Source organism: Ascidiella aspersa, chromosome 6 (genome assembly GCF_963924565.1).
Source record: "Ascidiella aspersa chromosome 6, kaAscAspe10.2, whole genome shotgun sequence".
Classification (NCBI taxonomy): Eukaryota; Metazoa; Chordata; class Ascidiacea; order Phlebobranchia; family Ascidiidae; genus Ascidiella; species Ascidiella aspersa.
In genome coordinates, this window is record NC_139452.1 from 27544670 (window position 1) to 27571282 (window position 26613).

The 26613-nt window shown below is 33.8% G+C and overlaps 3 protein-coding genes across 3 annotated transcripts; 1 reads left to right on the top strand and 2 right to left on the bottom strand.

Moving 5' to 3' along the window:
- Positions 1 to 258: 258 nt before the first annotated feature.
- LOC146141074 (transmembrane protein 134-like) lies at positions 259 to 23029 on the top strand. The gene is made up of 8 exons (XM_083391279.1): positions 259 to 405; positions 1639 to 1784; positions 3205 to 3266; positions 7181 to 7258; positions 9907 to 9983; positions 10298 to 10342; positions 10754 to 10807; positions 18909 to 23029. Exons 1-8 carry the CDS (start codon positions 375 to 377, stop codon positions 18986 to 18988), a joined length of 573 nt encoding a protein of 190 aa, XP_083247405.1. The 5' UTR covers positions 259 to 374; the 3' UTR covers positions 18989 to 23029.
- On the bottom strand, positions 11710 to 16056 carry LOC146141075 (uncharacterized). Its single transcript, XM_083391669.1, has 5 exons — positions 15834 to 16056; positions 14940 to 15078; positions 14092 to 14310; positions 13506 to 13657; positions 11710 to 13079 (listed from the first exon to the last, which is right to left on the bottom strand). The coding sequence occupies exons 1-5, from the start codon at positions 15979 to 15981 to the stop codon at positions 12289 to 12291; spliced, it is 1449 nt and encodes a 482-aa protein (XP_083247795.1). The 5' UTR covers positions 15982 to 16056; the 3' UTR covers positions 11710 to 12288.
- Positions 23030 to 25542: 2513 nt separating the features above from the next.
- LOC146141076 (uncharacterized) lies at positions 25543 to 26241 on the bottom strand. Its single transcript, XM_083392804.1, has one exon. The coding sequence runs from the start codon at positions 26239 to 26241 to the stop codon at positions 25543 to 25545; it is 699 nt and encodes a 232-aa protein (XP_083248930.1).
- Between the last annotated feature and the right edge of the window lie 372 nt (positions 26242 to 26613).

A 26613-nucleotide genomic window follows, 5' to 3' on the forward strand; every position in this document is an offset into this window, starting at 1 on the left:
GGTCAAATTTTATTCTCCCAGTTGGCAATTTTAATTTTGACGACTGGTTTCGCTACTGTCTGTACCTAAATAAAGTGGTAGGATTTCAGACTGCTGCCAAAAATTGGGGCCAATCTGCCACAAAATGCAGAAAAGCTACATATTTTGTTGTCCAACTCAATGCTTGAAATCGGAGGAAGTGTTTTGCAGAATGAGGTCAACTTAGTCATAACAACATTGCAACTTCCTCATACAATATTTCATGCTTCACAGATTACAGTTGTGCAATAATCTTGATCCTAAATGTGTGCCTGAACAACTCGCCCAGTTATTTGTGCCTGTAACGTTTACATCTTTGATTTTCTGCAAAACCAGGAAATTAAAGTGGACAAAGAATGGATGATGATTTTGTGTTGCAGTCAAATGGTAAATTGGTATTTTTTACTGTTTATTTTTTGGAAAATATTGACTCTTGTCTTTATTCCTTTATAGTATTAAAATACCCAAGAAAGAAAATTAAAAAAAAAACAGAATTGCTTAAATGTTTTAAAATGCTCATTAAATAAAAACAAAAAACAAGTAATAGTTTTAAAATTTGACTTTGTTGGTCACATGTTATCAAATCAACTTTAGAAATTACTTGAGCTTAAACAAATAAGTTTTTTTAAAGAATTTTTACATTCAGGTCCCCGACAGAGGTCTTTAAATATTTTAAAGTCTTTTAAATTTCGTTGAAGATTTGCGTATTGAAAGGTTTTTTTTAGAAAGTGCCATTGTAAAAACAATTTTTTTAACCATTTGTGCCACTCTTGACAAATGACATGCCATTTATGCTGTTTGTTTTTTTCAGAAAAATATTACAAAAACATGTAACAAACTAATTTTAGGTATTTGGAAAGCTATAAATTATCTGACGAATGTCTTAGGGTTTTTTCATAAAATTCCTGGGCAACCCTGTATTGCTTAGTTCAGGTTTGTGCAACCTGTGGCCCTAAGCCTTCCTAATTCACTTTCACCCATGTGAATTTTTTTTTGGGGTAGACAAAACTGGATAAATTGCCATGAAAAGTATAGTTTGCGTCCAGCATTATCACGTACATTGAACCTAATTGAAAAATGAGTTGAACTCGACTGTTTTTTGACCTGTATTATATGTTGTGCAATGCATGCCACTGTTAGTACAGAGTACCTTAAACACCCCTGGTTTAGGTTTACAGGCCTTTATAAATGATATAGTTGGGATTTTGCACTTACCCATTCGCCAATGTAAATGCAATGATGCCCACTCAAGACAATTGCGTTAAATGCAACAGATTGTATGCCTATTATTGCATGAATTGCTACTTTATAGCTTGGCAGGAATTCACATTAATTAAACACATGTGTTGCACTTGGTAGAAAGTCCTACCCATCCAATAGTCTGGTAAACAATTGAAGCCTGCTATACAAGAACTATGTATTAAACCCACCGAAAATTGAAAGACAGGTTAAATTATTTAAACAGTTTGCTAGGACCAAAATTCGCAGACAACATGCCAATATTTTTGGCTAAAGTGTAATTTCGTTCGGGCTAATGCTGAGTGTTTGATTGAAACCCACTCAATTGGTGATTGTAAATTTTAATTCAAGGCCAACCCTGAGCGACATTGTTTTTTACAGACACGGTGCCAATAACTCCAGCCACAAACAGTGGAGAAACCACTCCACTGAAAGGGAGTCTGGCAAGGAAACACAAAGATACTGAAGACAAGACAGCAAGTGGTGATGCAAGCCACCAGAAAACTGACAGTGTTGGGAAATACAAGGTTTGTTCACTTGCTATCTTTTTTGCATGTCAAATTCATGTGCGTTTTTTCTATTGTTAATAAGAATTTTCTTACGCTTTTATAACTGCAAAACATATATACAATGATAATAATATATATATATATATATTAAACACTTCAATGCTTGTATATATAATACCAGAAGGGTGCAATTTTGAATTGCACAATCACACAATTCCTGCAAAACTTTTAATTAGTAAAACTGTTATGCCTATTTAGCCTGGGCAAGGCTAATTGTTACCTTAATAATTCAATAGACAGACCCTAGATTCTTGTATGTTTAGTCCTTCAGGTAAGTTGTTTCTTTGTTAGATTTAAAATTTACTCACTTAAATTTAAAACATTTAATGTGCCTTTTCAGTGGATAACATAAATTGATTTTTAAAAGAACAAAGATTTGATTCGCCTAATAAATCTGCATTTAGCCCACCCTGAAACTAAGTAGGATGTTATTGTCCAGGTTATTCATTAATGAATTTCTGTCAAACACACATTAAGTATACATTGGGTCAATTCAAACATGTCCCTTAATTGACATGTTTAAACAGAAGGAAATGTAAATGTGATAAATTTATCGTCAGAATATATTATTATATCACAGCAAAGTTAATTTGTAAGGAAATAACGTTTTTCTAAAAGTGAAGTTGTTTGTATTAACCTTTTAAGCTACTATAGAAACCTCTTGAACTACTGTTTGATTACTAGCAAATAACATGAGTTGTTGCTGTAAAAAGTCAACCACATTGTATGATTTGTTTTATTAAACTGTACCTTAGCCTGGCAACTCCACACTAAGTATATAAATGTAGACTAATTTTCTTTAGACAACATGCTTTTGTAAAAGTTGGTTTGTACCAATGATAAAACCTGCTCAAAACAAACATTTAATTCAAAATACGATTGTAGGTTGTTGTTTTTTTGTTTAACCAATTGGTAGCATAGCTACTAAGTACAATGTGTAGAATCTTGTAAACATTGTCGCAAAATTTAAACACACTCTAAATCAGCACCTCGATAAAATAATGTTGAGCCATACAAAGCAACAACATGTTTTACTATTAATTTTATTGAATATTTAAGTTACTATTCATCATACTTGTAAAGACAACATAATATTTATGCAAAATAATCAATGCTTAAATACAAAAAAAATATTGTATAGAAAACAATGGACATGTCAAACTCTTTTGTCTTGACTTGTGCTGGCCAATATTATTTTTAGAATTTTTGTAATATCTATTGGAAAATAGAAGTTTCCAACTCAAACTACAAAACGCGCAATTTAAACTCTTATTAATACTTATTTAAATCAAATACAAAATAAATCATTGAAAAACTGCTGTGAGATTTAAGTTCGTTGTTGCATCATAATATTTATTTTATTTTTTTGTTTTTACAGAATCTGCAGACCGACATCAGCGACCAGTCTGAAGAAACCAACGTAAACAACATACGGCTACAGTGAGTACAAAATTTAACATGTTTTAATCGTTATTTATGTATCTAACATAACTACATATTATGTCACTTTCAATATGCATAAATGCATCGAAAAAATAAGTATTAGATTTAGTATGAACATAACTGTTTCATCATTTTTTGATTTGAGTTATTCAGATATTATGGCAATGCAGTTTATTGATAAAGGGTCTAAAACGTTTTGAACTTTCTTTACCTGAAGGGTTTAATAGTGAGAGAACTACAATGCTATATGAAAGTTGAATATTGACACTGCACTATACAAGTTCAAAGTATTAATTTAGAAAACAATAACATTGAAACCAATATAATACTGCAAAAAAATATTTAATTTAGCATATCTTGGAAAAAACACTAAAGTTTGTATTTCTCTAACACCGGACATAATCTGCCAAAGAACAGCCAACACAAAATCTGCTAAACTTTTCTATTTGACTGGTCCGCTCAAAACTGCTAATAATAGCATAGTAAGACATGATCTCTATTTCCCATGCTTGGCAAGATTAATTTCCTGACCTAATTCCACACATGCAGTGGCAGTTCTCAGGAAGTCTGAGTGTGTGTGTTTGCTTGTTTACTATCAGACCCTTTCTTTCCCTACAAGAATGCTAATTGGTCTCTTAAAGCTTTCCTTTAAAGCACCAAAGCATGCATAAGTGCTCTCTTACTTGTAAATTGTGTGTGTTGTGTTGATTAAAGATACACTGTACTTACTGCTGTATGACTAAACATTGTAACTCAGCTAAATTGAAAGCCTTTTTCATTTACATATGTTGTTCTTGGTGCAGCCGTGAGTCAGCCCGCACTGTCGACTACAACAATCGAGGTTTAACATATTGTTGTAGTTTTGCCGTGGTGCGAGTGTTATTAGCAGCAGCCCCGCTTATGCAAGATTAATCAGAAGAAGGACAATAGCAGGTCTGGCCTCGACTTGGTAGTAGCGAATACAAGTAGGAGAGCCTCATAAATCATTTATTATTTGTCTGATCACCTCCTACTTTACATACTTTACTTGTATCTCAAGTGTGAAGTGCTATGTCAGCGAGTACATACAAGCTTGTTGTGTTGATGGATGCTGAGCTAAACGCTGAATAGATTACATTACTAGCGGAATAATCTATTCAGCATATGGTTTATTACCTACCGCCTTGAGAAATCACGTTTTTAGAATATTATTGAGCCGTGTCGATGCCTTTGTTGTTTTTGTACTTTCCCCTGAGTTGTTGCCTAGACTTTGTATTGAAATTGATCACCGAGCAATCATCACCTATTATTTATTCATTGAAGATTAAGCGAGGCTATGTGTAGTATGGAAAGTGCACCGAGTTATATATACATATATATATTTATATAAAATGTTAGGCAGGAAAGAGTAGCAGATATAAATTGTGTTAAGACGTTTTATTTTTATCTTCTCAAATTAGTTTTAAAAACTTGTAGAAGTCTGTATCTGTATATAACGCAACTGGTTTTATTTTATGGTGTCGGTACTTCACAGACCCACCTACTGTGTGTTTTTTTTTATCTGTTTTGTTTTCTTTAGTCTAGTGTGAAAAAATACATTTTTGTAAAACTTGTATGCCAGTCAGTGGGGTGCCCATCTTCATTTTGTTTTTTCATTAAGTCTTAAAACGTTCGTATTTATATTTTTATATGTTCTTTGATTAATTTATAATAGGTAAACATTTTAAGTTAAAAAGTGGTATGATGTATTTGTTAATCACTAGTTATTGTTGTTTTAGAACCATGTATATACATATATATGAATGGTTTAATTTAAGCATTTTGGTTATTAATACATGCTTTAAAGACACTCGGTACCTTTTTTAGTGTTTTAGAACTATTTTTTAAAGGCTTTGTTATTTATTCATATTAAACTTTGCAAACTATTGGCCTTCCTAGCACCTCTTCAATAACCAAATTAAGAAAAACATGCATTATTCATACACAGCGCACTAAGGTCTAGGAGGCTGAACTAAAAATAAAGGTTTTTATTGATATTTGGCCTGAATGGTTAAACACCACTTTGTCAAAATGACAAACAGCAAAGTGTTCTAACACAAAAAAGAAACTATTAAATGAGTCTGTTCAATTATTTTGATCCCCACCTTTTAACACAGGAGATAAAAACTTAAATGATTTATTTGTATTCAGCAAGCATGGTTGAAATAACTTGATCGAAATGACAAACAACAAAGTTTTCTGCCACAAAAAAGAAACTATTAAATGAATCTGTGCAATTATTTCGATCCCTGGCCTGAAACACAGCAGGAGTTTTTTGATGCTTTAAAGTCCTGCTGTTTTTTTTTTTTCAACTTAAGCACTCTTGTGTGTAGCGTTGTTGTCTCAAGTGCACTTACGTTGGGATTCACAATGGCGTTGTTAAAACTGGACTCCAAACAGTAGACGGTTTTGACTTCTATAGCGATCTACAGATATTGGTTTCTACTTGTGTTAAAAGCTAAAAGCACCTGCTTAAGTTTGAATTTAGACTGTTTTAGTTCTGGTGTTTATATGTAGTGAGTAAGGTTTTGATTCATGAGAGTCTGGAAACATTTTGGTATGCATCAAGTTTGTCTCTTCCACTGTAATATTATCATAATCTATCTAGTGTTTTTTCATGCCTAATGTATAAAATAGAGATTTTGTTTACCAATAATATAGCTATCAGTAAATTTTGGCTGATATTTCTGCCAATATTTACTACGAAATGTGATACATTTTTTAAGTTATTATAAAAAAGTCATATCAGTTGATCTTCAGTGTGAAATAGTTGCGTTGTCTTAAGTACATTTAGTTACATCAAAAGTGGTTGAGTACAGTGTTGGAGCATAAAGAGTCAATTTAGTGAACACATTTTTGTAGTTGTTGGGTACGATCTTTTTGTGTGGAAAACAGGCATTATCAGAAAATTTTGTTATTTATAAAACTTACAATTGTAGCAAGCCTAAAAACTGCTGGACTGTGCCATTGCAAATGTTATCTGTTGCTGTACAGAATGACAATATTTTATCTGACAGCAAAGTTTAAAATTTTGTTGAACTGAAAAAAAAAATTTGTTGTATATAGGAGTTGTAAGTCTATGTTAAATCCAAAAAAGTCACATTTTTCGTTGCCTGATTTTAACCTACCTAATTTTGTTTTGTAAAATAAGAGAGCAATGTCAATCAAGGCACAAAAGCAGTGAACCTAGCGATTAGTTTGCAAATGGAGTTATCTGCTGCAAATACAGCTGTTCTGGGTTTAAGCTCCAACTCTGCTGGCTTACAGACCGTTTGCGATACTCCGAATTTGTCCATCAGCAATTATGACCTGGAAAACAATTGCGAAAACAACAGCATCGGTATTGTCCAACCCAAACAGGACACAAAATACTTAAGCACAACACCCACCCATATTCGGTAATTGCACAGCTCTTTTTCGTGGTGTATTTTATTACAGGATTTTGATGCATAACTGGCTGGGTAATTTTATTTTTTATAGTTCGAAATAATTTGTTTGGCAAAGGGATTCTGTAAAATTAATCCTAGGGAAAATCTTGTTAAATACAAAGCAGTTTTGTATTAATTTTTTTCTCTATTACCATGATAAAATCTACTTAACTAAAAAAATTAGGTAATGTTAAACCAAGCCAAAATTTGTTTGTTTTAACTAGGCAATGTTATTTGGTTGACATCAAATCATTGAAACCATCCCATTGAAAACATCAGTTTAGCAAAGTTAAAACTTGCCACTAACAAAAATTTTCTGTGTCTTTTGTTTGTTACTAGTGAGATAAAACAGTAGTTAACCATAGAACGGAATGATATATGTTTTGGCAACACAGGGTATCCTGAAATAGTCTTAAAGCGTGTTAGCTACCAGGTTGTTTAAAATGTTTGTTTTTTTTGTTCCAGGTTTGCCCAACCGCGAGACAACACCAGTGTGTGGTCATTAGGAAGTAGTACGGCATCCAGTGGGGCAGCAGTTGTGAGGTGAATGTGGGTTTACTCTATGTTATCGTACTAGCTAACGATTATTCAGGGTCAACTTACTCGATAACCATATTGTGGTTCTTTGTTGATTCTTTTGCTACTGTGTTCGCATTGAAGCAACAAATAAACAGTTATCTTATCTTATAAAGTCACTTTAATCCTTATTAGACTGACTAATTTCTGTAAGCCTTACTATAGGCTTTCTAAAGGTGTCTTGTGTATTTAACTTCCAAAAGGGCTTGATTACAGAAAACACCTTGCTTGCGCTATATTTCTGATCATGCTGACTGATTTTGGTAAGCTTTCCGAAGGCATCTTGTGAATATTAACCAGCAATACTTTTTTAAAAAGATTTTTATCTTATTTCATCGTTTTTGGTTGTTTAGAGATGTCCAATACTTTGCATTTATTTCAGTACCGAAAACTGAATATTTGGCGAACAATCCACTAATCTGATATTATACCATTTTATGTCAACTCATTTCTGTGACAAATAACCAAAATCGAATTAAAGCATTCAACTGCAATTTTGTCAGGTTCTTGCATCATTTTTTCAGGTTTTCCAAAATTTGCTTTTGTTTATGTTTGAGGTAATGAAGACTACTTTGTTGGTGTAGGATTGTTAAAAAAATAATACACTAGTGCAACCAATCTGTAAATATTTTAGCTGTTTTTCATAGCACAACATGTATGAAATACAATGACAAATGGTTAATTATGTTTTATTGATTTTCTTAGATTTTTTAACTTTAGTACAATAGGTTTGTTTTAATTGTATGTGCTCTAGTCTAGGGCACACTGGCTCTATATACGCCGCAAATGCTTTTCATTCTTAATTATTTTTTTCCCTGTATCAAATATTTACTTTTTTTTGCAATATGGCGAACAATAAATCAAAAGCATTGTGCTTAAGTACCTGAATGTAATTAATATATATGAGCAACTTTTATACTATTTGCTGTCTTTAATCTATTTTTTAAACCAATATTTGAAAGTGTACAATTTATAGTTGTGCATACCCGTAAAATTATAATGAACATTTAGACGTGAATCACAAAACACCGTTGTTTAACGTGCCATGCATAGATCATGGTAGTACAATGTAATGAAAACATTATATATTAGCTTAACCCGATGATGTCCACACAGATTAAAATGATATCACCTGCTGATGCATATAATTGTATTCATTAGGTTCATTCCAGTCAATATGTTGAATACCGAAAAGTTCAATCATGGGCAGAACTATTTGTGTTTGAAGATTAGTCAATTATTAATAGATTAACTGAGTATTTATTTTGTGCAGTGGTTCCTAACCCGGTTGCCCATTTTCTAATATTCATGTATATCTTTAATTTTTGGAATTGTAATTTAATATATTGATAATGTCTTAAATGAATTGTTTAAGTATAAGACTAACTGTAAGAGCATTAGATCAAGAATCATATTCCTGTGTAACGCTTATTTGATGCTTTGTGTTTCATTTATTATCACATTACAGCAAATTACTAGAAATAATTCCACAATTTATTTATATTTTCTGTAGAGTGCCGTATAAGGCTGGCAACCACTGATTTAGTAGTTGGGAAAACACTTTTAATTAATTGTTGCGGCTATAACAATGGTACCATATAGTGTACTACTAAACCTAGAAATTACACCACCAGCAATTGTTACTGAGAATTAATTACTCACAAACCTGCATGACAGGGTCACATCATGTTTGTCTCAGTATGACGTAATGGCTTAAATGACTTGTGATGAATAATGCCTTTTTAACTGTACCCGTCATTTAAGAAATATGTAACATTTTTACTCTTCATGTAGGGGAACTGTTTATACATTTTAGTGCATTTAGCTAATAAAACCGACAATTTTAAGTGATTTCTTCCATAAACTACGCATCATGTTTTGTGATTTACGACACTGGTTTATGTCCACTTAGGTTAATCATAACTTCATGGCTTTAAACCACAGTCGCTTTGCCAATATGAAAAACAGTCAATATTTGTTAGGTTTTTTTTTTCAGAGTCAGTAATTATTCCTTTAAATAAAGTGTTATTACTTGTTTGCCTAATTGGGAAATACAGTGCCTGATTAAAGTGGTGTACCAACACTTCCTATTAAACCATTTGACTATATTTTTTTCTGTTGATTTCAACTTTGTGTAGAAATTGTTTTGTATTAAAATATTAAGGTAGTTGGTTTTTAGTTTGTCTTCAATGCTTGTATAATCTTACTAACCTTCAGTGGCGTATCCAGAAAATCAAACCCCCAACCCCTGGATATGCCACTGCCCTAAACCCCCTCAATGTTTTCTAACTGATGTTTAGATGCTTTTAAATCTATTAAACTTAAAAAAATTACTAAATACAAGACTCTATGCATGTAGTTCTATTTGCCAAATTCCAGATTGGTTGTCTAACAAGACATTTCCTTTGTAAACAAATTAACCAATAGTTTTGTGGTGTTAGTTTGAGTACCAATAAAACTTTTTCATGCAGGGCAAACTACCTGTAAGCCGAATTATAAGGGGATGGTTGACTATAAACTGTAAGGTCTACAAATCATGTGCCTGATAAACGGGATAATAAATTTTTGCGTCAAATGAATTTAGAAAATATAGCCTTGTCTATTTTGTTTTCCAGATGGTACAAACATCCCAAAGTTCGCGAACATTGGAAGGTCGTCGTCGCTTCATTTGTTTTATTTTTTATCGGATTATGTAAGTATTTAAGCATGCTTGTTGCTGTATATTTATGGAGTATTTTGTTAAAAGTGAATAAACAGTAAGATAAAACATATTTTTATTCACAAGATGTTAAAATAACTTTTAAATCAGTTAACAATAACAGTCTGTCAACATATTCTTGTGGTTAACTACACCAGTCTAACACTTATAACTTGATTAAAAGATTTGTTTATTAGTGTTGAAGTAGTAATTTGATAAGTGTCTTTTTTGCTGTATCTGCTTTTACTACCTGAAATCACCAGCAAACTGTGGGGATATCACTAAATTACCTATTTTTTTTTCTTCAGGTTTATGCGTAACTGGAATTGTATTAGAAGTTCTTCAAGTCGAATGTAAGTTCAAGTTTTTTTTTTTTAACTTATATAAATTATTTTATTTGGTATTAATGGTATATATCTGAGGCTTGGCCGGTGTATCAAGTTTTAACAACGTATTGAATTTGATTTGTATCAGTAAAACGTCTTACATTTTGGACTAAAGTTTGCAAGTTGTTAAAATTTTAACCCCAGCTTAGGAATGAAAGTGTTAACCGAATAAATCAAGTCTACACTAAGAATAAAAAACAAATTAAAATTTGATTTGTTTATAGCCATCAACAAAAATTTAACCAAACGAAGTCTTAATATCATTTTTATTCCTATGATAAGTTAAAAGTAATCTGGCTAATATTTTCAGTTTTGTTAAGTCTGTCATTATGCTAAGTGCAATTTTAACTTAAACTTTTTTATTATTTATCGTTTCAGTAAGCGGCATCTTCATGTTGTTTGTAATCGGGATCATCTGTTTTGTTCCCGGGGGTGAGTTAACCACTTTTATTTTTTAGCTCAGGCCTTAAACTGTCTGCATATACATACAGTTGTTAAGATGAAAGTGATAGCACAGGAAATGAAGCATGACACAATTTTGGGTCAACGTCACTCCAAAGTGATATAAAATTTTAATAATGCAATAACTCAAGTTTTACCGTCTCTATCTCAGGGTTTCTTAGACTGGGGTCCATTTTAAATATTCGTGTGTATTTAAAAAGTAATCAATCTCCCAAAGAAAGCAGTTTAATTAAAAATAAATCGTTTTAGCACTAAATGTATTTAGACTTCATTTCACTTTCACATTTTTTGGACTGAAATAAGCATATTTGTAAAGTCTATTTGTATTGTGACGTCAATTTATGACATTTTTGTTTCAAAATTTCTTGCCTACCGTGATCCAACCGAAAGCAAAATAAATTTTAGGAGTCTGCGGTAAAAAAAGTTTAAGAACCCCTCCCTGCTCTATCTGGATGTTAAGCGTGCTTGTAGCTTAGCGTAGTGCCGTATATGGAATTTAGGAAACTTATTCTAAACTAGATTTTACCAAAATCAATCACACATTTCATGGTCTTGGTTTAGTTTGTTGCCTGAAGTTAACGATTGCACACTAAGCGGTTTCCGCGCATGCACATGTTCTCTTTGCGTCTTAAAAGGTTCTCATTTGCTGAATGGTAATTGGCTGTGACTGATTACTTTTATGACGTCATTACAATAACTATTTTATGACGTGATTACCGTTACTATTTTATGACATCATAATTTATAAACGTCTGTCACAAATAGTGGAATTCCCTAAGTTGAAATTTTGGAACCCCCCTTTTTTGATTTTTTAAATACCCCCTGATTGAATACAATAATATTTTAAGAATGTACCATGTAAAACTTTGTAAAATTTTAAAAAACAATTTATTCCTTTGCAAACAAATGGCAACATTTCTCTAAAAGCACTTTTTACAGTTCAGTTTAAATACAGACTGACTAATTATTGCACAGTTCATAAAAATCTGCCAAAAAAGAAAGTATAGTAAAAAGATAGCTGTAAGAACAACACTGCTTTATTACTTGCTGTAATCTCCATAAACCGAAGTATTTTCGAAATAGAAGTGGGGGTTATTGGAAATCCACAAAAACAAGCGAGATCTACCAATGTATTTTCTGCTGCAACAAAATCAGGGTTGCTATAAATTCTTTAAACATTTTTCTTTTAATCTTTTTCATCAAACTGTGTTGTAACCCAACCCTGTATGTTTTTTTAAATGTGTTGTAGTAAGCATTTTTTACACTATTTTGAATTGTCTTGACCATAACATTTATACTGTTTTGTCTTCAAATTATATTCAAACCTTTTGCTTGATCCATTTTTAGGTCTTCAAAAACGTAGAAAGTTTATTTAAATAGTCTTGAAATGTCTTTGAACTGACTTCATACAAATATGTGGCCACTCTGGAAATTCATCTCTTGTGTCGAACTCACATAAACCAGGTTGTTCTCTTGAAACCCTGATAAATCGCATTCAATATATTGCGAGCTTGCAGCAAAGTATCAGCTTCAAAAACATAGCCCTTAAACTGCTTACTGATGGTGCAAAACGTGTCGCCTGCGATGTAACAAAAACGACACTGGTCCGAAATGATCTTTCCGCAACTTGAAATGTCGGCATACTTGTGAGAAAACAAAGTCTCGTGGTCATTTTCTAGGGTTGTTTCCACGGCGATTGGCGTCAGCGCCATGACAATGTTCAGTGCTGTTTTGTCCGAGCGTTTATTTGCCATTTGTCTGATCACTTTCTCAATTTGCGTAACGCCGCCATCCTCGCCTATCAGCACTTCACCGATGTAACGGACCCGAAATTTACCCCCGACTCCGTCTTCAGCAGCATTGGGGTCCAAAATTGGGGCGTTTTCTTTCATGGGTGCCAAAAGCTCTACGTTTTTTGCCTCGTCGCGTTGCTGACGGTCTTCCAGTTTCTTTTGCTGGTCTTTGTAGTAGATTTCCATCCATGAGTGGTACTCAGTCAGGATTCTTCGCAGAGGGGTGTAAATGCCCCCCGAGCTGGCCGATCGGGGCTTTATGACGGTCAGCTTGCAAGGAATGCTGTGGCGCCGGCAATTCCGCCACACCGACCGGGCGTCGTTGTCACCACCGAAAGTGGCAGGAAAAAGGAGTTGTCCATTCATTTCGACCAAAAGATCGCCGACCCCTAGTTGGTTGCCGTCTGCTGCAACGCTCCCTGCTTTTAGCTTTGTAATAATCCCATAACCTGAAAAAACAAAATAATATTTAAAACAAGATGTTTCAAAATGAATGTTTTGTTTTAGGCTTGATCTATTGGATTGATATTCCAATTTTTTGGCTAGTTTTAGTAGATATAACAAAAATCACCTAGAAAAGATTATTTCTTTACATTTTTTTTGTTTTGATGCTGGCTGTGTTGCACTGGCATTTTATGAACGGTGAAACACTAACTGTTGGTATCAACAAAATGTATTTCTCTTAGTTTGACTCTTTAAAACCAAAGCCTAGTAACATAAAAAGTCTCAAAAAAGTTATTTCTACTTTTGTTGTATAATATTTACATTTATGTTATATACCGATGATTATACCCTAACATTATGAGCAGTTAATTCGATTAGGTTCTAATTTTTGAGTAAACACTACATTGCCACCCCTTAAAGCTGGTGCTTACCATGAATATAGATTAGTTCTATCCCCAATTCACAAGTTGGCACAAATTCTGTTGTAGACACGGTCGGCATTGACCAAGTCTCGTCAAGGAAAAACGAGTTTTCGAGCGTCAGATTAAACTTTAGTGAAGTTGAGCATGTGAGAAGAAGGGATCTAAAAAAATGATTTGACTAGAATATTGACATTTTGTGACTAACCACACATGTGCAATAACTTTAAAATGCTCCAATATTTGGCTGTAAAGGGAAAGGAAAGGTTACAAAAGCACTTATGTTTTAAAATATGTTACAAAATTACACCTTAAAAGTTAAATTTAAGTTATGCTGATTATGTGTGTTGCTTAGCCATGACTTTTGTTCACATTAGTTAGTAATTAATTACTAAAATCATACCCATTTTATATTTTTTGCTCTGGTACGGTTATAAAAAATACTAGTATTTGTCTGCAATTACTGAACAAATGTTTTATCTCTAAAGTCACCTCAAAGATTTAAACCAAGTGGTATGTTACATTACTCAACTTTATGCCACAGCTTGCCCTAACGTTTTTGTGCCCATAAAGAAATTCTCACGACTTTAGTTATTACCTAAACTGTTCGGACAGCTCTTCGTGAATCAAAATAGCCTGTCCGCCACCGAATTGTGCCATAGTGGTCATGGCACGTGGTCCAGACCCCTGGTTCTCGTAATACCACAGCTTGACTTGGTTTCGCCGACTTTTCAGAAACTCGACCAGTACGTGTAGGCTCCTGTGCACCAAGCAGTGCCGAATAATGTAGCGAAATTTTCCATCGCTGGTTTTCAGTCTAAAGAGAAAACAAAACCTAACTAGACGTATGGTTTTGTGGTATTATACCAACTTGTTTTTAACAAAAATATTTTGGTATAAGCTTTGGTATCCTAAGTGCTATTATATTTTACTTATAGAGGGTTTGTTAAAATTGACACAATTCTATTCATTTTGACATCATAACAATTGTAAAAACTATTGTTCCAACTACATTTTCCTATATTCCAAAATAAAATGATTAAAGAACCTAAATTATCATGGTTTTTAACACCATGTATTACAAAAAAAAAATTTCTGACACATAATATTAAATAGGAGTTAAACTTAAAAGTTTGGTAATTTTTACATTTGTGATTGAAATGTTGTTTACTTGTATCAGTTTGCTAGCAACAAAAGTAATTTGTGGCAAAACACCAAAGCTTATTTATTTATGTAACTGATCGCAGTCTTTAACATCACCCAGGCATAATCTTATTCTATATATAGACTTGGTTTGCAAAATATTTAAACTATTTATGGCACATGTTTTTCCGGAAGCCTAAATTTCTGTTCGGTGTTCAATGGTTAGGCTTTATTTTATTTGAGAGCAAAATAAGCCTAATTTTGGATTAAAACGGAAGGCAACATACTGTGACTAAAACAAACCTCTTGTTTTGGCAAGTTGTGCTTATTGCTGTTGAAATAGTGAAAGGAATTGGTCCGTCGGTTTGATAAGATTCAAGTATTCTCCAAAACTTTTGTCTTCTTTTTGTGGCCGCCTTCTCTTGTCTTACATCCCACTTCCCTGTAAATGATTTCAACATATTTTTTTAGAGCTGAACCTGGTTAAATGATAATATAGCCAAACTAAATGTAGTTTTCTTAACTAAATTATGTGCGGAATAGTATTTTTTCAAATAAATAGTGATTCTCTAATGCAGGATGTGTACAATGAATCCATACCAAATTTAATAAAAAAAATAACATTAACTTGAAAAAATAACAATAACAACTTTATACAATGTTCCCAACCGATTTGAAAAACTATATTTATTAAGGTCTTAACTCGGTTACTGTTTAACGAATAACTACTTTACAAAATAATTGCAAGCAGTCAAAAAAGTTTTTTTCAAAACAGTCAAAAAAGGTTTGTGAAACAATTGTTTGAGTTAGGCCTCCAATTTTTACATTTCAAACAGCATAGCTTTTTGACAATTCTAAACTAAAAATGGGCCTGTCTGAAAAGCTTTTTCCGACTTTCAAACCATAGTACTTTATCATTTTAACATGTTAAAGACAGCACTGATTCAAAATGTATAGACAACTGAGTTAGACTTCAGAAAACCAGTGTCCTCTTTGCAATTTATTTTTGAAAACATTAAAAAAATGCTACCTACTTTCGTAGTGGCTTTGATATTCATTCCACGTCAAACTACAACCTCCAGCTATTATCTTAGGATTTATTTAAAACATTTACAAAATGCTACCTACTTTTTAACAGGATTTGACATCATTTAACGTATAACTACTACCTCCAGCCAATTATGCTCTAAACCACACCTTGTTTTATCCCTTTCAAGAAGCATTGCTCCACAGTTGCGCAAAACTGTTCCAAGTAAACACTTTCGTCGGTGATCACTTCACCCACAGAGTGGAACTCCTGGATCAAATACTTGACACTTTTCAGAAGTGGATCCGTTAACGACATTATTTAAATTCCTTGTGCAGCAGCATTTTTTTATATACACCTATGACTATTCAGCTTCAGTTTTCAGTTGGTTGTTTCTCACTGAAACATAAACATTCTTTTGTCTTAGACGCTGAAATCAGGATATTGTTTTTTTAATGTGTAGTTTTGTAGACTATTGATTCCATAAAACTAATATGCAACAAATTTTTCAAAGGCTGCTAAATACAGAACCGTGTTACAAAGATTAATTTTTTACTTCAGAACTACCTTTGTAATAACAGATTAGGTTTCCTATTTTATTTCTGCGTTTATAAGTGCAAAATAATAAGGTGAAAAAATGTACATTAATATTACTAAAATTCCATTTCAATAAAACATTTTATATAGAAATGGGATTTGCTATTAAAACGCTCTTGAATTGTTATAAAAAGCCATAAATCTACAACATAAATGGAGCACAATCATACTACACCATTCTAATCATTTTAAATTATTTTCTATAAATGCCACTTCTAGGTTAGGTTGTAAATTACAGCCTAGCATATTTCTCATAGCCAATAAGTTTTAAACAATAATTTTTTAAGCAATATCTTTGGTATATATATTAAAATTAGTGATAACAGCAGAAAATAAATCCTAAGTAGATTATCTAGAATTGTATTTTTGTATTTTATTTTTTAAACCACAGTAAAGCAGGGAACGTTTTTAAAGCAAATGTAATAAAATCAACTGTTAGATGTTATCATTGATATTTCAGATTCTTGTGGGCTTAAGACAATGTTAAATGAATTACATTTAAATATTTTAACAGGCCTTAAAGCGTTCTTTAAAACGCACACTTAGGTAAACTCATTAGTTGTGTCAAACTAGAACCAAACAAAATGTCAGCCATAGACTAACTGCTTGCCCATCTTTAGCTAATCTGCTTTCCCATCTTTAGCTAATTGCTCTGCGCTTGTTGCATGTTTTGTCTATTCTATTTGAAGAGTTTTAATCATTCAATGACTCAACCCTTTTCAGCCTAAAGGTTTTTCCTTCAATGATTCAAACCCTTCTTTGCACAGTTCTATAAATTTTTAATACTGTGTATCAGTAGAAGTGGTTAATCTTCTCTTGTAGTATAATTTTTGACCCATGAGTCAGATATGCACCAACCATGAATCTTGCTGAACTAATGCACTATATCTAACAAGTTAACTAACTCTTGCTCAGAATTTGACCTTGAACATAAACAACAATTTAAAAAACACTATTTTGGGTAAAATAACAACTGTTCAGTTCGAGTTTAAATACTTCTCTGGTCTAATTTCTATCTTGCTCTTTCTCAACTGGCAACTATGTGTGTGTTACTGTCATTACTTAATCAATAGATCACTGAACGGTCTATGGAACCTTATTTTAAATGTGTGGTGAATAAATAAACCACATCTGGCTTTGTTTAACTGTAAACAGACAAGCAACCTTACATTGGCACAAATATTTCATTATATACACACTACAGGAAAACGGTGTGTTGGTGGTATTTGGAATAACCACACACCAAATCAATACTGCTATTTCCCTTAACTGTGAATTTGGTCAAGTGATACAGTATTATCTATTTACAGGGTTATTCGAAACGTTCAAAATGCTACCCACTTCTCTATGGGCTGTGATATTTTTACTACATCTTACTACAATCTCCAACCACTATTCTCCAATATTTTACACATGATAACCATTTAAAATGCATTGACAGGTTTCAGGCTAATTTTACCTTTTCCCACCATGCTTTATAATAAACACTGGCGCTCAAGCTGCCATATTGTAAAGCTGCCTTTGTTATGGCGGCCTGACATCCCACGCTCTCAAATTAATTCACTTCCTGTAAAACACTGACAGGCTTCCTTCTTCGACTGCTTGAATTGCACTAACGGCAAGCTGGACAATTCAATCAATCACACACATGCAAATGTCCTTCATGTCTTTTTCAAAGTTGTTTTCAGAGACTTGGGCACTCTGCAAATCTTAGTCACCAATATGAATATGGAAATATTTCTATTTTTGGCTACATGCATAACTGATTATTTGCTATAACCATGGACTCTTTGCGGGGAAAATTTATATCAACTAACTGCTAACAGTTTTTAAATAGGTTTATTATCCTCATATTTTATGCATATTTAAAAAAAAATTTATATAAATTTATACAATTGAATGTTAGGCCTACTCATATGACCTTTAGGTGGCATACTCCCAAAATCGATAGCCCAATTTTAAAAGGTTCAGATATGTAGTGATATTTTTTTAGATTTAATAACCTTTAACCGAATTGTGTGACCAACACAGATTTTAAATTACTTTTGCTTACCTTTATCAAAATTATGACAGCCAATTTTGACAACTGCCAATGTTTTATGAGTGCTTCTTGTAATATTACACCCAGTATAAGCAATCTAATCTCTCTATTTTTTTTAGTTTTTTTCATCGTTTTTTCTGGCATTCTTTTAAAACTGCTACTGAACTATCTGTTTTGAAATATTGAAGGATACATAAATTCATATCAATTTTAGTGTATATCAGTAAACCTAGTTCTTCAAATAATCTAATCTTAAGAATAAGAATTGCATTCCCACCTTTTTATATTCAGGAATATATCGAAACGTCTTTTTAAGATGATGTAGATTTACTAAACCAGATTTGACTTTGAAATTTATTTTAACAACTATTATGTCTTGTTAAATAAAATATGTATTTCCAACAACAGTCTGAATTGTTTTTAGGTACTCTTTATAGCTTATTATCTGCATTGTATGGACATGTTTAGGAATTTCATATCATCCAAACAAATGTTTATTTATGATGGCGACAGTATTTTATGTGAACAAGTTTTGTCGATTTTGTTTTTCATATATCTTTTTTTTTGCACTTTTCAATATTGAAGACGTTTTATTTTATTTTTCCAGTTTACCACGTCATAGCGGTCTACTACGCAGTCAAGGGCAAACGAGGTTTCAGTTTTTACAACTTACCCTTGTTCAACTGAACGCGGAGAGGAAATGCGCGCTAAGAGAGAAACTCTAAGCCGAGCGGTACACCCAGCCGGCTCCCTAACCCTGCAAATTGCGCTATTTAACAGGCAGGTCGGGTCATAACGAGAGATTCTCGCTATCAAGTCGTCTTCAATTAAACGCCGACATTTTTGTCAGCATATATGTAGAGCGCTTTTGCAGACAGCGTCGAAAAGTACGGATGCTGTTTTTAACCCCACAACACTCACACATACACACAACCTGACCTAAAATCGTTGGGTGACCGGCTGCCGTTGAAATAGCCGGTGTCCGACTTTGATTGAACACTTCATACCACTGTAGAGGTGCCGTCAATCCACTATAGATTAAACTTAACCAGTGGTACAGCTATTGGAAACAGTAGGCGCGCGATATGCAAGCTTTCCTGTTTCAGAAACTCTTTGTTTTTTTGGTTTGTTATTGACCGATCTCCTATGTTTTCACTAATCGTGCGTCCAGCTATTTCTTTGCTAGTTTTTTTTTCGTTTTTACTTATGACTTTGGCTTATCGTGACAGCGAACCGAAAAGCTTTTCGCGTGTGTGTTTATTTCGTTGCCGAATAGCTTTGGTATAAATCCTTAAAATGTCCTGAAAGATTGTTTCCATCCTACGTTTTTACACTAAATACGTAAACGTGCAGCTGTCGATTTTTTTGTTTCTCGAGCGAAATGATTTGAAGAAGAGTTTCTCTGCATTCTTGAAGGAGTCTTAGAAAAAACGAAACTTGATATAGATGAGTTTACATGACATTAGGCGCCATTTTTAAAACAAATTCGTAATGTTTTTTCCCCACAAAAACCGAGCATACCCTTTCTTGCAAAACTGCGTATGTTTGATTGCGCTTATTTAGTGAAAATATTTTGTTTACTTGTTAGGCTCCAACATGGGTTTCAGCAAATATGCCTTGGAATAGCGTCAGGCCCCTCGTATTTTCTTAACTTCTGAAAAGTTTTGGTCCAATTCACATGTTAATCCTGGATTATAACACTACAGAAAAAAAAACTAACACCGGATTTTCAAATCTATTTACAACATTGAAAACGATGTTATACCCTGGTGCACAATATCTTGTTTTGTAATTCATAAATACAGTTTTATTTTAAAATTCAGACGCACATCCAAAGTAATGCAAAAAAAACTATTATTTCTAAACCCTGTGAAAAGTGAGGTCACCATTGCTTACGAGAACAAGACTTAAATTTAGGCTCTTCTTCTACGGAGGTTATAATTTTCCGTATGTAAATGCTACCTGGTGCATATCGAATTTCCTGTCGCCGCCTTTTTCTATCTTAGTGTTCTGTTTTTGTTTCGATGAAGGGGTTTTCCCGTATGACTCGAGTACATTTTAAATCGATTTGCTCCATTAACATGTCTGCTTGGCGCAGTGTTGCGGCTTTGGCGTTTTGAAATTGCAAAGTCTACTTTAATTTTATTTGACGAATCCTCACGCCATGCTAAATCTGTCGATACGCATTTTCCCGCCTTACATAATAAAGTATAGTAACAATAATAGCTTGAAATGGGATGGGCGGATATTAAAGAAAAAAGGGCGTAATACTCAAATTTCTGATTTAAAATTTCATCTTTGAAAACAGGTGTTGATGAAATTAGCATGGCTTAATGTAATTTCAGTAATAATACAGGTACGATTAATGTTTTATATAAGGCATCTGTCTGGTACCTACGATCGGCCTATACTGCCCCCAAACGTAACTGAGTAATTGACCTGGTTTTCGACTATTTATATGATTTCGTGTTTCATGAACCAAAGGCTGGTGCTAAAAGGTCGGTTAACATCTTTAATGCTTGGATGGCAGTACGTGTTTACGTTCACGGGTTCCAATACATTGGGTTGCGTTACGCAAGTTTATGTAACGTATGGCTACCTTACGAGTTGCGCAACGTAACGTGAGGATACGCTTCGTCACGCAATATTGCTTAAAGCTGCGTTACACAGAGTTACGCTACGTTACGTGACGCAGAGTTACGCAACGTTACATGACGCAGAGTTACGTAACGCAAAGCTACGCTACGTGACACAGAGCTAGGCAAAGAGACGCAGAGTTACGCAACGTAACGAAAAGTTACGCTACGTGACGCAATGTAACGTAAAGCTACATTACGTGACGCAATATTGCGTAAGCTACGCAGCGCCAGATAAAGTTACGTAACGCAACCTAACGTAAAGCTACGGCATGGCTCGTGTAGAGTCACGTAACGTTACGCAGACCTACGCAACGTAACTTAAGGCTATGCTACGTTGTTCAAAATACCGCGTCGCTTATTTGAGCTATATGCTGCTGCGCTATGTTTCAATAAAAAGCGCTTTGCTACTTAAACCTATTATTCGCGTATTAAACTTAACCTAGCGAAAATTCCTGCGGTCTAATGCTGATGGCTTGTCGCTAGTAGTTTACCGCCTCTCCCGGCCTAATATTCCACTGCATATTAATGCTGAACTTCAAATACAAAGGGCCGGGACTACTGTGGAAGCCTCTTGTTCGTTTTATCGAGAATTAGGTCTTATGCTTGTGCCATCTTTGTCAAACACCATAGTTCAAGCAATGTTCAACACCTAAATGAGCAAACGGAAGATTTTTCTTATTTTGCTGTTTTTTATTCTGAGATATCTTTGGTTATCGCCGTCTCCGCGTAGCAATGTAAGTGTTTTTCATTCGTAGCACACTCAAACCACCAGAAAAAACTACTTAGGTGAAACTGAAGGGATTTTATTCTTTAAAATTTCGCCTCTAGGTCCATATTCATATCAAACTTTGGATTTAAGGCATTAACGATGCTATTTGTTTGAAATTAGCATACCTAGCCTTTTTAAATATATATGATTTTTGTCTTTGCAGAGTTTTTTTTTATAAATTATATACAATATCATCTTTCCCAAAAAACTCTCTGTACCATTCACGATTTAACGAAATTTTCTTCAGGAAATGCTTTTAGTCCCTTCTTTCTTGATATGACACCCGTTTTTTTGGTTATTCCATCGCCGACAACACAATTAACCTATAGTCCACCAGTCATAACTATAGAAGTAGCAGCGAATGAGTGGCTTTTTACGGAAGATTTCTAAAAAACGACTTACAATCCCGTCTAATACTATGCCGTGAAGATCTGTTCTTTTGTGTTGGTTTAGTTCAGGGGTCTTAAACTGGGGTGTGTGGACTGTTTTTTGTGGGTCAAAAAATGCTTATTTAAATCTTAGTGTTTATTTGGAAACTAAGCTTTTTTTAAGAAAGCGGTTAGTGTTGCTTTCCATGAATGCATTTTGACTTTATTTAAGTTTATTAGTCGTCACACATAAGTTCGTCCAAAAAGAGCAGGTTTTTCAAGTCTACCTGTTTCATGACGTCACCTCTGAAATACGCAATCTTCATCTTGGCCCAAGAAAATCGAAAAACTACCCCTGGTTTAATGATGCTATGGTGTTTTGTTGACCAATTCAGCATCGCAAATGCACTACGATTTCAAAATAGGGCAGATATTTCCGTTTTTAATTCAACTCCTGTGTAGGTTGTTTAATTTTAAACGCGATACGCAATATCACCATTTGCTTAAATTCAAAATTAGCAAGGGTTCCATGGTCAAACAAGAGGGTTACGGTGGCTATTACTTTGACAAAGGCGTCTCCTTTAGAAGGTATACTAAATATTGGCGTGACAATCTTAAAAAAACGTTTAGCAAAATGGCTACAACACCGCTTAAAACACACAGCGCTGCAGACATAAAAAAATACTGTTTTGGGCACGTTTCTAGGCTCTTAACACTTGTTAAGGCGATGTGTTGTGTGTTCGGCTTGTTTTTTCTCGTTTAGTGCACTTTTCGTCGCAACGGGGAATCCCCTCGTAAGTTTTACCGCTTCTATGACGCGCCTCCCTTTTTTTTCTCTCTCTGTATTTCGTTTTTCTCTGTGCTTATCTCCCGCTTCGCGAATCAATAAAATAGCCGCGTTTTTTGCGCATGTTTTTATAAATATTTATAGTTCCAAGTTTTTGTTTCTGCTTTGATATGCTAAGACTGTGAAGTACATTGTTTAGATTTAGAACATGACTTAACATTGTGCCTAGGGATGTTCAAAGTATTTCTGATTTAAGACTCTTATATATATATATGATTTTAAGACTCCAAAATTGGATTCAATCAAATTTATTTTGGGGTATTGGAAAAGCTCGAAAACGTTAGAAGACTTTGAAGTACATTGTAAAGTACATTTAAAACATTGTGAAGTACATTTTAAAAGACTTAGAAGTACATGTTTTAGGTCAGGGGTCTGCAACCTTTTTCTAGTCGCGGGCCTGAACTAAACTCAGAAAGTTCTCAGCCGGCTGTATTAAATTTTAATTTAAACTTTTGTTAGGACATGTAGTTTTAAGCATTGTATTATAACAACTGTTAATCAATGGCGGACCTAGTATGTTTTACATTTAAAAAGTGGTCTAATTAACCTATATTTACAAAAAAACATGCGTTTTGTTTGGTTTCAAATTGAGTCAGCACAGCGTCACCCATGATCACAATAAAATTATGTTTTAAAACTTTTATAATGAAACATGATAAATTTAATCTTTTATCTAGTTTGTGATGTAATTTGAATAGGAATGTTAAATATTACGTTCATAATTAAAGACGCAAGAACTTGTGTGCACTAAAACAATATATGCATTTAAATATGCTAAGTTGGCGAAATTTGCTTTGTTGATAGTTCAAGATGTAGGCGCCTTTCGATTGAAAAGATTTCCACAAAACGCCGACATAGTATATGGCAGTGCTGTAAACAAGTCATTTTAAAATGACTGAAGTCCCAGCCAAGTTATTTGTAAAATAACTCAAGTCCCAGTCAAGTTATTTGTAAAATAACTCAAGTCCAAGACAAGACTTTTCGAATAAAACAAGTCCAGTCCCAGTGCGAGTCATCAGTTGCGCAAGTCAACTTCAAGTCATGTCCTTGTCATAAAAATAAAACGTTAAACTATTATAATTTTTAAACTCGTATGACTATGAACAATAACTGAACTAAAAAATAAAGAAAACGGAACATATAGCAAGTAATTTGTTTTTTGTGCAAAAATTGGACAAATAGCTTAATTTTGGAAAAAATACTTGCTTTATTTCAAACCCAAGTCATTTGTTCAAAAGACTTAAGTCAAGTCAAGTAATTTGTCCGAAAGACTTAAGTCAAGTCAAGTCATTTTGCCCAAATGACTTACGTCAAATCAAGTCATTTAAAAACAGTGACTTAAGTGCACTTAAGTCAATTCATTGACTTAAGTCATTACAACACTGGTATATGGTAAAACAGGGGCGGACCGTAGGCTGCCAACAGTGAGTTAAACCGTTTGACTTTTCCGGTTCAGGTTCGGTTCGGGTTCAAAGATTTTTTTCGGAACATGTTTCAGTTCCGGTCTAGGTTCGGGGCAAATCAAAAGTTCCGTTCTTCTATTCGACCAGTGTTATTGCAAAAATGGTTTATAAAGTTCCTGTTCGTATACAATATAAGTGGCGTTAAACCTAAAAATGTGGATCAATAAATGAATGAATGTTTATTGATTTGTAACTCGTAATATATTGAAGTTTCAGGATGTTTTAAGACACTTGCAGCTCATTACTAAAATATCTGAAAACTTAAAAAGCAACGTTTTTTTCATAAAAATTCGAACACGGCAGAACTCGACTCTATAAAATACACGCTGTGACGTCATGCTGAAGTGATCCGCTTTTTTGACATGTTTGGATTCGGTTAAGGTTCAAGTTCTTTCAGAATTAGTTAATCAAATCCGGTTGGGCTCCTCAAAATCTTACAAAACCAGTTCAGATTTAGTTATGGTTCGAAAAAAAAATTGCCCAAAACCGGTTAATAAACTTGCAGTTCGGTTTCGCTTCGACTCCATTGGCGGTTGTAGACTCTATTTTTTTATCCAACAGTTCACATTTTCGGATGTTTATATACATAAATAATTATATGATCATTGATCAATAACCCCTTAAAAATCATGAATAAAGAATAATTGAATGGCTATTTTTATTCAAACACACTTGAAATTAGCACGTGGATTTTTTCATTTCTTAAGTCACGTATCGCATTAACGTGTCAGTTCCTTTCACAAAAGGCACCGAACGAATCACTGCATTTCATTTGCCTGCAAGAATTGTTAGTTTTACCAAAACGCCGTAGAGGCAGCAATTCTTTTACCGGGACATTGTTTACTTCTATCACTGCTGATCGTGAATTTCCAAATAAATTCGAAATATTTAGCATAGCTCTGCTTTCACTGAATATATCAGTACGTCTCATGCGTAAAGTAATCGAATATTTATTTACAGCTGACGTAAAATTATAAAGAGGAATTTTGATTGACATTTATAAATAAAACAAATGAATTAGCAATTAGGAAATCTTTCAAGTAGAATATATGTTGCGGACGAAATCACGGCTTTCAATCAAATTTATTATAATTGAACTATATACTATTTAAACTTATAGGTTTAAATAAAATTGCGTTGACTATATATTTTGCATTAGAGATTGTGTTTCGTTAAGGAATCCGGTTGGAGCCTTTTATAAACCAACTGAATTGAAGTGTGGATTGGCGACAAATTTAAGTCTGGTTTTATTCCGGTTTCAGGGTCAACGTAGTCGACGTAGAACACCTCCCTCAAAACTTTGTATCCGCCACTTTTTGCAGCCCTTTGTGAATACCGCGATGTGGCAAGCGCCACAAAGTATTCACATCCGTTTTCTCTTGCCATTTCAATCCTCAAATTTTCGATTGCTGAAAAAACGCCAAGGCCACGATTTTCTGATCTCACGCACGCCATAGAACCGTACATGTAGCGTTTCGTGTTTAAGTCGGAAAACACGTCGCCTATTGAACGTTTCACGAATCGTTGCCGCGCTGAAAATCGCTTGCTGGTAGGTTGAGTGAAATTGGTGTCTCCTTCAGTTACGTCATGTATTGTGTTGATCTCAAAAGCAATTAATTGACCAGTTTTTTTCATGAATGTACACAACGAAGCACCACCTTTCAAGCTTTCTTTTACTTTCTGTACGTCATAATCGCCAATGTCTTCTTTTGTTACCTTGAATACTTGCCTTCCAGGGTGCTGGTAACTGTAGTTGCTTGCCATTAGTTGGTTAACTTGAGGTAAATCCTTTTCTCTCAAAAGACGACATAAAAAGCCAGGTATCACTTCCACACCTTTCTTTAGTTGTTCCATTGTTTTAGGAAATATGTTTCAAAATAGTTGCTTCTATATTGCTGTTTTTCTTTAATATGTTGCTTTGAATTCTGCCCTTTTTGGCTTTAATTCTGCCTTATAAGTTCCGTTTAGAATGAAACAAACCTATGTCCTTGCTTATATCGACCTTCTGTAGGCCACATACTGACCTAGATTGCCATGCCAAAGTCCTACTGACAATGTTTGCTCAACGGGTCGTCAATAAACCTGTACGTCAGCCCTTCGAGCAAATATGGTTAAATCTGTATCTTAATGTATAGGTTTTGCCTTGCAAGCGGCTAAATGATAGGCCTATGTTGTCAAATCTGTAAGTCGACTATGGCAGGTGTTATTTTTTATGAAACCAATGCT